General features: G+C 48.5%; 1 protein-coding gene across 1 annotated transcript in view; it reads left to right on the top strand.

Annotated features, from left to right (window-relative positions):
- Positions 1–12534, top strand: part of cpne4a (copine IVa) — a 43296-nt gene extending 30762 nt beyond the window's left edge. The window contains exons 11-16 of the mRNA XM_070965976.1: positions 1351–1484; positions 2278–2332; positions 3131–3182; positions 6152–6285; positions 6640–6876; positions 9915–12534. Of these exons, the coding sequence (XP_070822077.1) occupies positions 1351–1484; positions 2278–2332; positions 3131–3182; positions 6152–6285; positions 6640–6876; positions 9915–10046 (744 nt within the window). The 3' untranslated portion in view covers positions 10047–12534. The remainder of the gene's footprint in view (positions 1–1350; positions 1485–2277; positions 2333–3130; positions 3183–6151; positions 6286–6639; positions 6877–9914) is intronic.
- The last annotated feature ends 2813 nt before the right edge of the window (positions 12535–15347 follow it).

The raw sequence follows: 15347 nt of genomic DNA, 5'->3' as shown, positions 1-15347 counted from the left end.
CAGAGCTCATGGTTAGCAGAGCTCATGGTTAGCAGAGCTCATGGTTAGCTTAACTCATGGTTAACAGAGCTCATGGTTAGCAGAGCTCATGGTTAGCTTTAATCACGGTTAGCAGAGCTCATGGTTAGCGTCGTTGGTTTGACTCAAACAGAGCAGACAGGTATTCAGCTGAAGGCTCGATGGCAGATGTTGAAGTTTCTTAACCACAGTTCATATAAAGTCATGTCAGATTGTCGTTGTGTTAAATGGACAGGAAACCTCCCAGTGCAAGCTGGGATACACCTCGACTTTCTGTAACTCAGTGGAAAACTGACTTTATTTGTGGGAACTTCCACTTCTGACTGCTTGCAGCTTCCTCCATCAGTCCGTCAGCGACACAAACACTGTGTGGCTCAGCGTCCTCCTGCTGTTAACAACACGCCGTTAACAAAGCTGCATGTCTTCACACACACAGCCGAGCTACCAGAGTTTAATCAGCATCGCCGGGCAGAAGACGCTTTCCTTCAAGCTGCGAGTCAGTCAGCAGAAGAAGGACGAGACGTGCTCCTCTTCTCTGTATTGAATGAATCCAGAGTCATTTCATGGCCAGGAGGCTCAGGAAGTCACTGAAGGTGTAAACAGGCTTCAGCTCAGGACGAGCAGAGGAAACACACAGGTGTGTTTGTCTCTGCGGCGCTGTGTCGAATCAGACGTGTGTTTGTCGTCTCCAGAGGAAACTCTGACTGCAGCTTATTTAGTTCAGTCGACCAAAAGCAAGAGAAACTGCTTCTTTCTTCTTGTTTTTCAGACAAACAATTCATTTACAAACCAGCGTTTCCTGAAGTGCCTTCAGGGACGGCACAGCTGAATGATATTTGTTCCTGTTTACATCTATTTATATTTCCAAATTCAGCAAAAAGGTAGCTTATATCGCGGTGCTGTTTGGAGCATAAGAGATGATTTTGTTTAACGTCGCTGTGGGCTGCACGCTTTGACAGACTTATATGAGCTCCAGGCCGACAAATGAAAAATCGTTTGCATCTCTCTGCTGCATCATACTGATAGGTTAGCATCAGCGCTAACATTTTACATCATTGAACAACTGTAGCTGTAAGATAGCTAAGATACCAGTAAGATAGAGGAGCTAGCTGTAAGCTAGGTGACTCTGTAGGTAGGTAGGCGGGCTGATTGAGATTATTGGCCAACCAGGCCAGTTCACAGACCAATGGGAAACTGTGAGCTTGGATTCAGGCTTCAGTTGAAGTGAATGAGACGTAGCACAAGCATGTATCCTTTCACATCCGTGGGATATGTAGAAGGTTAAAGCTAACTGGTCTGATGCTGCTCTCTGATTGGCTGTCATGTCTCCAGGTAGCCATCGACTTCACAGCCTCTAACGGAGATCCTCGTAACAGCTGCTCGCTGCACTACATCCACCCGTACCAGCCCAACGAGTACCTGAAGGCTCTGGTGGCCGTGGGAGAGATCTGCCAGGACTACGACAGGTCAGTCTACACCTGAGCCCGACGTAACACAGCAGCCAATCAGATGAGTCCATTCAGGAAAGGAGGAGTAGCTCGACAGCAGCAGCCAATAACCTTCAGGTTATATTGTGAATGTACTGTCTGTTCCAGCTCTGTCACTAGATGATTTATTCAGAACCACCTGTGAGCAATGTGTGAACGATGTGTGGTGTGTGAACGATGTGTGAACGATGTGTGGTGTGTGAACGATGTGTGGTGTGTGAACGATGTGTGGTGTGTGAACGATGTGTGAACGATGTGTGGTGTGTGAACGATGTGTGAGCAATGCGTGAACGATGTGTGAGCAATGTAAGAATGATGTGTGAGCGATGTGTGAACGATCTGTGAGCAATGTGTGAGCGATGTGTGAGCGGTGTGTGAACGGTGTGTGAGCGATGTGTGAATGGTGTGTGAGCGATCTGTGAGCAATGTGTGAAAACAAGCTGTTGGACATTTTAACCTGTCAAAGGTGAGTCGCGTCCTTTGGCTCATGAGCTCCACAGAAAGAGCGCCGCCAACAGTTTGAACATGAAAGAAGGTCCCGTCTAACCGGAGAGGACAGTGTGCTTCACTGGAATGATCTGAGCAGGAAGTCATCACCTGTCCTCTCCACGAACACTCCCACAGCCAATCACAGGTAATTTCTCTGCTTTGTTGTGAAGTAGCGGCGGTCTGAATGCGCTCATTAGCTCCTGCTGGCAGCCAATCACAAACCCTCCTCCCGCCTCTCTTTTCCTTTTCACCCTGAGACCTTTCTGTGTTTCTTTCTTCACAGTGACAAAATGTTCCCAGCGTTCGGCTTCGGGGCTCAGATCCCTCCTGACTACAAGGTAATTTAACTGCTCGGCTCGCCGTCTCTCCCAGCATGCTCTCTGTCAGCGGGGGGGGGGGGGGGGGGGGCGGGGGGGGCTATGGAGAGCATGAGGCAGCTCCTGCCAGACGCCGGTGATTAGCACCCTGCGGTGCTGCTGGTTGAGTTGTCCCCCCCCCATCACTTCGTCTGATGCTGCATTCACATCACGCTCTATAATAAAAGCATGATTATCTCCATCCAAGTGCAGACTGCATTTTCACATTGTTCAAAGAGCAGGGGTCAAAGGTCATCAGTGAAAACACATGCAGAGCTTCTGTTGCTGGTCTGGCTGGAGCAGCAGCGTGTGGCGTTAGTTAATGCTAACTGTTACCGAGTCAGTTCACAGACTTTATTCTTCTTCTGTTACATTTCCTACATTTAACAAACTCACGGTGCGTTCAAAGACGGCTCTGATTCTGCCGCTTTCTGTCAGAAATGCTGCCTTCATGGCTTCAGCTCTAATGACTGACGTATCCTCGTCTTTTCATCACGATGTGAATGTAGCATGCAGTGATTGACACGTCCTGCCCCAGTGTCCCCTCCCTGTCATGAGGGACGGGTGGTGGTCGTCTGTACTGTGAGTGTGGTTGTTTCTTTTAATAAGGGGGGGGGGGGGGGGGGGGGGGTAGTCAGACTGATGTCAAGAAGAAGAAAAGGAAAACAAAAAGATGTGATGAGAGGCTCCTTCTTTCATTGTTGAAGCCATTTCTTTTTTTGATGCACAGATCAAACAGACTTCCTGTATTCCCCACCCCCCACCCCCACCCCCCCGCAGGTCTCCCATGACTTTGCCGTGAATTTTAATGAGGAGAACCCGGAGTGCGCAGGTAGGTGCTTTGATTTCTTCTTCTCTCTGAATAAAAACAGAATTTGCTCGCGAGCCTCAGAAGTTTGAGTCTTTGATGTGAGAATTATTTCGATGATGACGAGGCTGCGGGTCAGAGGAAGACCGTCAGCCTGAAGCCCGCGATGACGAAGGAGCTGACGACATCACAGGCTTCTGTCTTTGTGTCCGGCTTCAGAGACAATCTGAGATTGATTACGATAGCATGACGTTATATATGAGTTATATTACGGTTTATAATAATAAGCCTATCTACCCCCACTTCAGCCTTACCTGGTCTCCATGGCAACGTCATCCAGCCTTATGATTGGTTTGACAGAATTTGCTGACAAACTTATCAGACTTGTGTTTTCTCTCACGTCTCAGCTGATTCGCTCTCTGCAGCTGTTTAATCTCTCTCTCTCTCACACACACACACACACACACACACACACACACACACACACACACACACACAAACTTTTGCATCCAGTTTGCTGAGAGCTGTAGCCATAGCGACAGCCCACATTTCCCATCATGCTCTGCTGGAGCACTTTGTTTGCTGTCAACAGTGTTGACAGAGTGCTGTTTCCTGTTGCTCGACGTGCTTCGTGCAGCAGCAGATCTTTCTGGGTGGTACATCATGTCCACACAGGAAGTGACTGGATGTCTCCTCAGTCCGGAGCTCATGCGAGTCGTCTTTACTTCCACCTGGATGGTCCTCCTGTAGTTTCAATTATCAGCTCAGTGTAAAATTTAGCTTGTGCATGAAAATGGGAGAAATCTAAACGGTTGTTTCTGATCTGATGGATGGAAACACGTTAACACCAACATGAGGACCTGTTGGAGAACCATGTGACCACAGACAGCAGAAAAGACCTGTTAAAGCTCATCAGAAGTGCTGCTGCAACATTTCAGCTTTTCACTGTTTACACTCAGTCAGACTGTTAGCTGCTGCTGTTAGCTGCTGCTGTTAGCAGCTCCTGTTAGCTGCTCCTGTTAGCTGCTGCTGTTAGCTGCTCCTGTTAGCAGCTCATGTTCGCTGCTCCTGTTAGCAGCTCCTGTTAGCTGCTGCTGTTAGCAGCTCCTGTTAGCTGCTCCTGTTAGCTGCTCCTGTTAGCAGCTCCTGTTAGCAGCTCCTGTTAGCAGTGTACTCGTGGCTGACGTATAGACAACCATCACGTCGTCACTGTGATACTGAAGAAAAAGTCCTGAATCGTCTTTGTTCTCTGATTTCTTAGTGGATCATCCTGGTTTTGGTTTATTCTGATTGGATATCAGAGATAATGACCTCACACTGACTCTCTGACACCCCCTGGAGACCACGTTTGTCTCTCCCTTCTGTCTTTGTCCTTCTGGACGTCCATGTCTGTCACAGAGCAGATTCTGTCACTTCACCACCGTTAAACTGAATCCAGGACGACCAGTTACATTAGCAAAGAGAACATTGAACACTTCCTGCCGTGAGACGTTAAACTGGTCTGAACAGCCAGTTCACACTGCAAAGTAACACAGTACGTTTAGTTTAATGACCACATATTGAGTTAAGAAAGGACATCAAAAGAAAATGGGTCCAAAACAGAGAAATTAAAAACCAAAATAGAAGCCGCTGGGGGATTTCAGTCTCCAGCATTAAAGGGCTGAGCGCTGGCAGCCTCGGGCCAAGCGTGCTTTAATCCTTCAACATTTGATCAGTCAGAGAGTCGAACGAGGAAAAGAAAACATCCTCTCTCAGTTTTATTCAACAACGGTTTCTCTTTCTCCAGACGAACACACGAGGAACACATTCACAAAAGAGGCAGATAATTGAAATTCCCCCGCCGTCCCTCCTGATCGCAGCCTCGTATTGATCGTATTGATCACTGTTGAGTTGTGCTGGTGGCGCCTCAGTCTCCTGACCTGCAGTGACCCGGAAACTGGCTCAATCCAGAACAATTAACCCGGAGCCGTTACTCACCTGCAGGCCGCTGTTTGATGACCTCTGGTCAGACTGGACCTGGAAGCTAACTCCAAGCTAGCGCCACATAGCGGCTAGTTCTAAGCTAATGCTGTTTCACCCAGCGTCAGACGAAAGCGAAGAACAGGAAAAGCTGCTGCGATCGGGATTGCTCACGTTATGCCAAGACGGTGACGTCCATCTTTATCTTCATCGCCGCAGGTCGTCGGCCATCATCTGCCTCCTTTGTTGCTCTACGTGTTTGTTATGAAGTGAAACCAGGTGGAGTTTGCATCCACCAGGGGGCGCATTCACAAACACTAACTTAGCCTGCACATTTCTAGCAAGGAGTCCTGGTTTAGGAGTTAGCATCAAAGCTATCTGTCCTAAACCTGCTCTGAACTAAACCAGCTGACTACAGCATGCTAGCTTGTTAGCTTGAAAGATGCAACATGTCCGTCGGGCTTGTTGTTACTGGAAAGGGTGTTTTGTCCTCTTTCGATGGAGCCGGGCTGCTTCTGTCCCCCTGGTCCATGCTGCTCACTCCATGTCTCTTTATTGGGTCAGAGAGAGAGACGGACTCTGTTTGGCTGAAGGTCTCTCGCCCTCTCGGGTGCTAAAGGTCATTGATCAGCTCAGAGAGACACTTCAACACAGACATTCTTAATTAAGAGTGTGTGTGTGTGTGTGTGTGTGTGTGTGTGTGTGTGTGTGTGTGTGTGTGTGTGTGTGTGTGTGTGTGTGTGAAGGAGATGGCGTTGTCGCTGACCTTCACACATTGAATCACATCCCTGCTGCCTCCGAGCCGCCTGCTGGTCTAAGCTGGTCCTGAGGTGAACCTGAGGACTCGTCCGGAGGCTCAGAGTCTTTCTCAGGCTCCTTGAACCTTTTTCTCTGCTTGAAGTGATTTTGTGTTCAGGAACCTGGAGGACAACATGGCGATTGTCTAGTTTGACAGAACCTGTGATGTTTTGGATTCTTCTGACACAAGTGGACCAAATGTCCGCTGAAGGGTTTGTCCATGTCTGTCCTGTCAGGTATCCAGGGCGTGGTGGAGGCCTACCAGGCCTGCCTCCCCAAGCTGCAGCTTTACGGTCCCACCAACATCGCCCCCATCATCCAGAAGGTCGCCCAGTCCGCCTCGCAGGAGCTCCACACCAAAGAGGCCATGGTGAGACCCGTTCGTTGGTCATTGGTCAGATACCCTTCATCACCGCCGCCGTCCGCCAGCGAATGACAGGACTTAAACAAACCACCGCCGTGAGCAAAAAAGACAAACAGAGACAGACTCCTGAGACACGTTAGTTTATGGTCAGGTTCGTTTTTAACAGTCAAAGACGTGAAATTGGTTTCTGAAGCTAAAACTGAAAAGATCAGGAAATGACCTTTGACCTGACAAACGATGCTGACGTCTGTGTTTCCATTGAAGGTTCAGTAATCTGATTGGACAGATTTAGAGTTTCTGATCCGCTCTGAAGACATCCTCTGACGGACAGCTCTCATGTTTACATTCTCCGTCTCGTAGCAATACTTCATCCTGCTGATCCTGACGGACGGCGTCATCACCGACATGGCCGACACGAGGGAGGCCATCGTCCAGGCCTCCCACCTCCCCATGTCCGTCATCATCGTCGGGATCGGGAACGCCGACTTCAGCGACATGCAGATGCTGGACGGCGACGACGGAATCCTGCGGTCGCCCAAAGGGGAGCCCGTCCTCCGGGACATCGTCCAGTTCGTCCCCTTCCGCAACTTCAAACACGTGAGTCGTAGCTCTTTACTTTGCTCTTGAAGAAGGTGAACTTTATTGACAAAGACCTTTGTTTATACTCAGCGACGTCACGGCGACTGCGCTGTTATGTCATCGTAAACGTTTCTCTGCGTGCAGAATATCAGACGTTTAACCAGCAGAGCTGAAAACTAGTTAGGAAGTGGACAGGACGCAGCTGATCAGTCAGCTGATCAGTCAGCTGATCAGTCAGCTGATCAGGCAGTGTTTGGACGGCAGAGGACGCCGGCCGGTGGGTTTGAACCCGCAGCCTTCTGGTTGGAGGTTCTGAACTGAACCAATGAAAAGTGCGTGCATGAATGATTCATGGAGCTCAGTGCAGTTTGATTATCTTCTAATAACTAACCCAGAGTTATTGATCGGACTCACAGATGGACGTTTTAACGTCTGCTGGACGTTGACCATGAGGACGACCGCTGCTCCACGCTCTCATAAGCAGCTGACACACCGTGTGGAAAACCTTCATCTCCCAAAACTGGATGTGAAGACAACTTCAGATTTGGGAAAAAGGATTTGATGCATTTCCTGCAGCTGCTTCATAATAAAAGCCTCTGTGAGGCTCTGATACGCTGTGAAGAAGCACATTAACCAATGAAAACTGCAGACAACAGCGACATCGGTGTGAGGTGGACACGTTAGAGAATCACTTCCTGAGTCCATCAGTCGTCCCCGAGCCGATGATGTCATTCAAAAGGCTGTGATGATTTTACAGAAATCTGTTCTTACGGCTCAGATTTAGTCTCGCCGGCTTCCTCTTACCTCTGCTTTACCTGCACGTCGTCCTTCAAACTTTCTTTGCTTCTCCTCTTTTCATCTGACTGGACGTTTCCGGTTCTAGCTGCTGATGTAAAGCACTGATGTTTCTGCTCCGTTCTGTCGTCCACAGCTAAAAGCCTGTAAATATGGGCGGCAGGTGGGGAAAGGTCTCACCTTGATGGAGCGTTATTCAGCGAGGGCAGTATAACTGACAGTAAGTGGAGGACTGTGGAGTGTAAGGAAAGCAATAAGCCCAGAAGAGAAAGAGTGTTTTTAATAAAGATCGGAGCGTGTTGGAGGAGGAGGAGGAGGAGACGAGGAGAGCGTGGCGTTATTGAAGAAATGAGTTTCCACCCTTTAAGAGGGGAGACGGGGAGACAATCTGCCAGCTGATCTGAGGGGAGACATTATTATTCCTCTCAAATGAATTTTCAGTCTTTAGCAAGTCTGAAGGTTACAGACTGTAAACTACAGTGAAGATTTATCCTCTGCTTGCTCTGGCTCGTTTCCAGCTCGGGTTACCCCCCCCCCCCCTCAGGTTTAATCAGCGGGATGAATGAGGCTTTCTGTCTTTTGGCCATTTTCATTTGACGGCAGCCAACGAGGCAGAGACGAGCAGCTTTGACTGACACTTCAAGTACAGCTGCTGCTGCTCCCAAAGGAGCCACCACAGAAGAAGAAGAGAGGAACACACCGCAGTCTTCATCACGCCGCGCTCTTCGTATGTTCACGTGCGTGTTTGAAGGTCTACGAGGACGAGATCCTTCTGTTATCCCTTCTCCTCGTTAGCGTTTCCACTTTATTGCTGATCCTTTTTAACGACCGCTTTGATTTCCCTGCAGACTTTCACTCATTTCACATTCTATGAAAATAAACTGCTGCACACAATAATCCATCGCCATCAAGGTTCAGTCAGTTTTATGTATTTTGTGTCGGAGGCACGTCGTCGTCGTCGTGCCTCACGGCGAGCACAAACGGTTTTCAGAGCTCTCCAGAGCCAAACCGCGACGCTCATTATGTTTGATGTGGACAGAAATCTAATCTGGAAGACAGTTTGTTAGTCAGTGACGTCTAAACTGTTTACTGTCACTTTATTACACGACACAACATGAAGTCTGTCCTCTGGGTGGAGCCGCAGGACGAAGAGTACGACCTTTAGACGAAAGGTGAAGGATTCGTCCTCCTGAGAGCAGGAGAGAAAGCATCTGTAACGCTGCCGGCCTCGGACTGACGTGTCCCCCAAAGACACCGACTGGAAAGCAAAGGTGGTCCAGATGTCCCTCTTCCCACCAGCCTTTTCCTGCTCCTCCTGGAGGAGCATGAGGTGTTCCCAAACCCAGTGAGAAGTGCAACCTGACCCTGATCAGGTGCCCGAACCACCTGGACTCAGCTCCAGTGTCAAACTCCCTCTGAATGTCTGAGCTCAGGTGGAAACAGACACCCTGCAGGGGAAACTCGTTTCAGCTGATGCTTCTTGTGGTCTTTGCTCTGAGCTCGTGATCGTCGATGACGGTTGGATGATGGATCAGCTTCCTGTGAACCACAACGGTCCAGAACAAGACTCCATTTTCCCCTCAGGAGTGAGCCAGACCCTCAAAATACTGAAAGTCCTTTAGTCAACAGGCAGAGAGCCTCAGAAGGACAGGTGAATCACAGGTGTAGTAAAGGTGAAGTAAAGGCAAAGTACAGGTGAAGTAAAGGTGAAGTACAGGTGAGGTACAGGTGAGGTACAGGCGAAGTACAGGTGAGGTACAGGCGAGGTACAGGTGAAGTAAAGGTGAAGTACAGGTGAAGTAAAGGCAAAGTACAGGTGAAGTAAAGGTGAAGTACAGGTGAGGTACAGGTGAGGTTCAGGCGAAGTACAGGTGAGGTACAGGCGAAGTAAAGGTGAAGTACAGGTGAAGTAAAGGTGAAGTACAGGTGAGGTACAGGTGAAGTAAAGGTGAAGTACAGGTGAAGTAAAGGTGAAGTACAGGTGAAGTAAAGGTGAAGTAAAGGTGAAGTACAGGTGAGGTACAGGTGAAGTAAAGGTGAAGTAAAGGTGAAGTACAGGTGAGGTACAGGTGAAGTAAAGGTGAAGTAAAGGTGAAGTACAGGTGAAGTACAGGTGGTTCACGGTGAATCACCGTAATGGTCCTTCAAAAGGAACGTGCCATGTTCTTCGTTTCCATGCCAACACGTTAAGACATGAACACTTTGATGTGCAGCTGGTGTGCGTTTGATCGATGTGTCCTCTGTCTCTTCCTTCCCTTCAGGCGTCTCCGGCTGCTCTGGCTAAGACCGTCCTAGCAGAGGTGCCCAACCAGGTGGTTGACTACTACAACAGCAAGGGCATCAAGCCCAAAGTGCCCAGCGAGTACCAGTCTTCCAGGCCGTTTGGCCCCTGAGGACGTGTCCTCCTGCGCCCACCACAATGTTTACTGTCTTTTGTTCTGTGTTAATGCGGATGTTAAAGGTGCTACACGCAGCATTTTAGCATGATGAAAGCCTCGTTTCAGACGGTCATGTGATCACTGTAGACACACAAGCCTCTGCTCTGCACTTCACACCAGGACCAGCTTTCATTTCCTGTCCTCGTCTTTTAAGAGTAGAGATTGGACGCTGGACACAGGGGTGGCAGTTAGGATGCTCTCGCAGGGGAAACGTCAAGTCAGATTTCTCTGCATCGTATGAAGTCTGTGCTGACGGTGGACCTGCGGTGACAGGTAGGACAAGAAGCTGAGAAGTGTCTGTCCAACCCATAGTACAGCAAACAGTGTTTGTCCTCATGAAAGACACTTTGTCAGCCTGCAGTGAGGAGCGTCCACATGCTGCCGGTGTGTCCATCAAGTTGTGCTTAGTAGAAAAGCAGGGTTTGATATTCGCAGACATTACATCTGTTACCTATGCAGCACCTCGAAGACCAGCAGGTGTGTCTCTGTCTGTCCTTTGCATTGATGTTTACAGTGAGAGCTGACTCAGCAGGTGACCAGTTGGATTACAGAGACACAGTTAATCTGCAGAGCTTCTGCGAGGTGAGCTCTGATGTCGACCAATCAGGGACTGGATGAGTGCAGCGGTCAGGAGGCTGTTTCCACCGTCTGATAGTTTACACTGCCAGCATTTCTCATGAGGTTAGCGACCGAGCTAGCTAGTTTTCTGTCCAGCGGTGAGCAGACTGGTAACCAGTCAGACAGCCTGCTGAACCACTTTGGCTGGAGAGCATCAGCATGTGACCACAGCTCCCAGCTCGGCCTGCCAGTAGTCACTCCATCACCGTTCCAGCACCGCCCGCTCCACCTGGACGTGTTGTGAGACACAACACCTGCAGCCACGTCTTCAGTCGTCCAGTGACGTAGAGACTCACGAGTCTGACCTTTTCTACCTTGAATTACACGTTACATGGACACATCGTAGGAAGCAGAGAGGCTTCTGGGAAATGAGAAGCGCTTGTTGTCGTCTCCGTCGTGGTCCTGCTGAGGCTCCATGTGTAAATGCTAGCTGTAGCACTTTTAACGTCTGCTGTGCATGCAGAGGCTGAGCCGATCGTAACCTTCAGGAGTGTTTTTAACGGACGTGAAAAGCACACGAACGCACCACAGCGACCAATCCAGACGCTGCTTCCCTGCAGACAGCATGACGGGCGGGGAAGCGGCCGATGAAGGAATGTATCTCCCCTTCTGGTTTGTTTTTCTAAGAGTTTGTGGAGATTTTGCTAAATTTGCTAAAGTTGGTACGTTCAAGCGTTTTGGATCTTCAGTAAACGAGCTGCCTTCACTGACGTCTGCATCCTCTGCTGCTTTCTGAAGGCCGGCAGATGCATGAACTGTTGTTTTGCATGCAGATGTCCACGCAGGACCGCCGTCCTCGTGCTTTCTGTTTCCTGGCCGTGAATAATACGATGATGTTTACAATGTTCCCGCCGACGGGCTCTTCTACTCCAGCATGTTCGCCTGTGGATGCAAAAGTGTGAGTAGATATTAAAGCACAACCTGAGTGTCTCTGGACAGTGTTATGGTGATGGTGATAGTCTGGTTCCTGTGTGCCCAACACCTGTCCATTTCTGTCTGTCTCCGTCCATGTCTGTCCACCTCTGCCTGTCTCTGTCCATGTCTGGCCACCTCTGTCCGTCTCTGTCCTCTGGCTTGTCTTTCACTGTTGGCATTCAGTCACATTTTCACCATGTTAGCCAAAAATGGCTCAATCCAACAAACCAGCAATGAAAGCTAGCGCTGGACAGCTGATGTGTTGTTGGACGTCGTCTGCTGTGGTGGACAGTGACAACACCTCATGACACCTTCGGGAAACGATGGTTTGTTTGTTTGTTAATTTACTTAGTCTTCTTCCACTGAGAACATCATTACAAGCTGTCAGCTAGCTTTTTTTTCAGCTAGCTTTAAAGGTTTAGCTTTGTTCAGCACGCGAGCCTGATAATTATGGGATGTTCAGGTGAGGACAGAGGGAGTGTCAGTCAGACCAACCACAGTTCAGGTACCTGATGAACCTCCACACTGCTCCTGACTGACCACAGAAGAAAACGTCATGAATCAGATGATTCGGACATACATGCTCAGTCAGTGACTTATCGGTGCGCGTTGGCTCAGCGGTGTCGTGTGATAATAAGATCAGTATTTTTCTGTTTGTGTTTCGGGTTAATGTCCCGTCTTTGGACTGTAAACAGTCTTTAAAGTCAGACTCTGGTCCTGTTCATGGTTTGTGCTGCTGATCTCAGAGCGTCCTTCTTAATGTGTTCTTTCTCTTCACCTCCGTCGCACACGTGGATTTGTCATTGGAGGGAATGTGCAGGTGTTGGGTCACATGACTTGTCGTTGTGTTAACATGCAGTATTGTGTGCCAAACAATGACAAACTGAATTCTAATAAAAGTTTTATCAGTAACCTCTGAGTGTGTCAGTCGCTTTGTGGTGGAAGATCGAAGCAGCAGAATTCAAGAAGGACGAGTTTTCAAAGAGCCGGAGAAACGTTTTTCTCATTTTTCCTGATGGACGCTCAGCTGATCAATTAGTAGATGGAAATGACTCAGAGCAGGCTGATGCTAAGCTAAGGTTAAGCTAACACAAGCTAAGGTTTAGCTAACATTAAGCTAACACAAGCTAAGGTTAAGATAACAAAAGCTAAGGTTTAGCTAAAATTAAGCTAACACAAGCTAATGTTAAGCTAATGCAAGCTAAGGTTTAGCTAACATTAAGCTAACACAAGCTAAGGTTTAGCTAATGTTAAGCTAACACAAGCTAATGTTAAGATAACACAAGCTAAGGCTGAACAAAAGCTAACATTAAGCTAACACTTGCTAACATTAAGATAACAGAAGCTAAGGTTAAGCTAACACACGCTAAGGTTAAGCTAGCACAAGCTAAGGTTAAGCTCACATACAGCTCATCATCCGGGTCCAGCTTCCACAGTGGCGTTCACACTTTTGTTTTGAAAAGGGGACAAAAAGACAAAATCCTTCAAAGTATTCACGTCCTGAGATTCTGAACACAACGTCCATTTAGTGACTTCATCCAGTCCATGGTCTGAGGTGTCCCCTTCAGCCCTGGACAGCACCGGCCTGCAGAGACTCTATGGATAAGGAATCGGATCAGCAGCCTGTCATCAATGACACCTTCGTTCTGTTTCATCGTCTTTGAATCAGCTTTAACGAGTGAATAACGAGCTGCTCATTCAGTCGCTGCAGCTCTTTAAGGTTCGTACTGAACACCTCGAGAACAATAACAGGTCTGACAGGAGAAATGATGCGTTCAAACTCACTCAGGAAATGAAGGATTTCAGTGTGGCGGCAGCCTGAGAGGCCGCTCAGAAGATGAACCACAGCTCGAGCTCGGCGTGAACGCGAGGAAGCTTCAGTCTCATTCATATCTGTCAGACGCCGGCAGCCGGCCGGCTCTCATAGAGATGACTTATTGATTTCTGCTCATCACTTCCTTTATCTCACCTCACCTCTGGCCTAGTTTCACTGAACGTCTCTTTCTAAATGTGCACAGGTGTGAGCAGCAGCAGCTTCACCTGTCAGTCAGCTGTTCTCAAGTTTCTTCTTCTGGACCAAAGTTCAGGTAAACTTTGAGCACTTAAAGAGCTTAATGAGCTTCACAGCTGACAGCTCCGATGACCGCCGTCTGACCGTCCTCCAGCCGGTTCACTGCAGACCAGGACCACGTGACCGGACCTCCTGTCCGTCACTGTTTGCTCATTAAGAGGCTGAAATCCTAAATTGCACACGATCATTTCTGTCCTGCAGCCTGACGGACCTCCAGTAACTGATGTCTCTTCTTCTGCTGTCGCTCACCTTGTAAAAAGACACCTGAGAAAAACAGGAAACCGGAAGTGAAAGTGTTGCTTTCTTGGATGTAGATCTGGAGATTTTCTGACAGCGGACTCAGTTAGTCTGTCGTGGAGGTTTGATTTTAGCATCGCCTGTTCTGGTTCGTGGTTTTAATCCGTCTGGAGTTCCAGCCTCATCTCCTGCTTCCAGTGAACCGGCTGCTCCTCCTGTCGTTGAAAACCCATCTTTGTATTTTTCAGTGTTAAAATGGAGAAAGCAAAAAAATGTAGCTGCTAATCTGATAGACGCTAACATGCTAACACCAATATGTTGGCCTGTTTGAGTCGAAGCCATCAGGAGAAGGAGAACCTGCTAAAGGTCATCAGATGTTTGAACGTCAGCTTCTTCAGCTGACGTGTTCACTGCTCAAAGGGAAGCCATCGAGCTAATCTCATTGGCTGTTAGGCTGCAGGACAGCTACCTGTCCTCTGCCCTCAGTGCTGTTTTCTAGACTTGCTCTGGCTTTGTGATTGGTTAATCTGGTGGGCGCTGACAGTCTGAATGAGGCCTCAGTGTGAAGCAGGAAGCAGCAGAATGAACACTTCAAACTAATTTCTCTTGTTGCGCTGAATTCCTTGATCTGGCTGTAAATCACCCACTGAAGCAGCAAATCTTCAGAATTTCATTGGCTGTTTGAAGCGTCAGTCGTCTGAACGATCGGTTGCAACTGGCTCGATCTTCACACTGAAGAGAAGAACGAGGCACTTCCTGGTGACACAGACTCTTGCTGGCTATTATCAGCTGTGGACATGAGATGGAAGGTCCTGATTGGTCAAGTGAGGTGTCAATCAAAAGGTCAGCGTTTGTTAAAGAGAGCACGAGGGCAGCAGCTGGAACAAACTCAGACACTCTGTCGTGTGTTTGACTTGTAATGGCAGCCATTATTTCCTGGACATCAGAAAAGATGATGATGATGATGATGATGATGATGATGATGTCAGTCCATTTTCAGTCTGACCGCAGGTCCGAGCTGCTGGTGGAGCTAAAAACAGACAAACTGAACAAAAAGTGCAAAACTTTCCTCCAGAGAAACTTTCCAGAGTTGGTCTCCATCCATGTTGTCATGACTCAGCAGAAACTCTTCACTCTGATTGGCTGTGGGACATAAACAGCTGATTAGTGTCGAGACCCTCAGTGTCTGTTTCTCCAAAGCGTCCGACCGCAGACGGCTTCATTAAGAGTGTTTCATTAAAACGGGTTCAGCAGGTCTTTAATCACCTCAGCTGACGAGCGCGGAGCTAACGAGGAGGTTAATGAGGAGCAGCCAATAGGAAGGCAGCGTGGGACGTATCTGCCAAACAAAAGACAGCATCAGCAGAGAAGACGAGTCTTGGTCCAGTTTGAGTGCAGACGTCTGGAAATGAGAC

Source organism: Chaetodon trifascialis, chromosome 7 (genome assembly GCF_039877785.1).
Source record: "Chaetodon trifascialis isolate fChaTrf1 chromosome 7, fChaTrf1.hap1, whole genome shotgun sequence".
Lineage (NCBI taxonomy): Eukaryota > Metazoa > Chordata > Actinopteri > Chaetodontiformes > Chaetodontidae > Chaetodon > Chaetodon trifascialis.
Note: the sequence above shows the minus strand (reverse complement) of the source record. Positions and strands in the feature narration are given on the sequence as shown.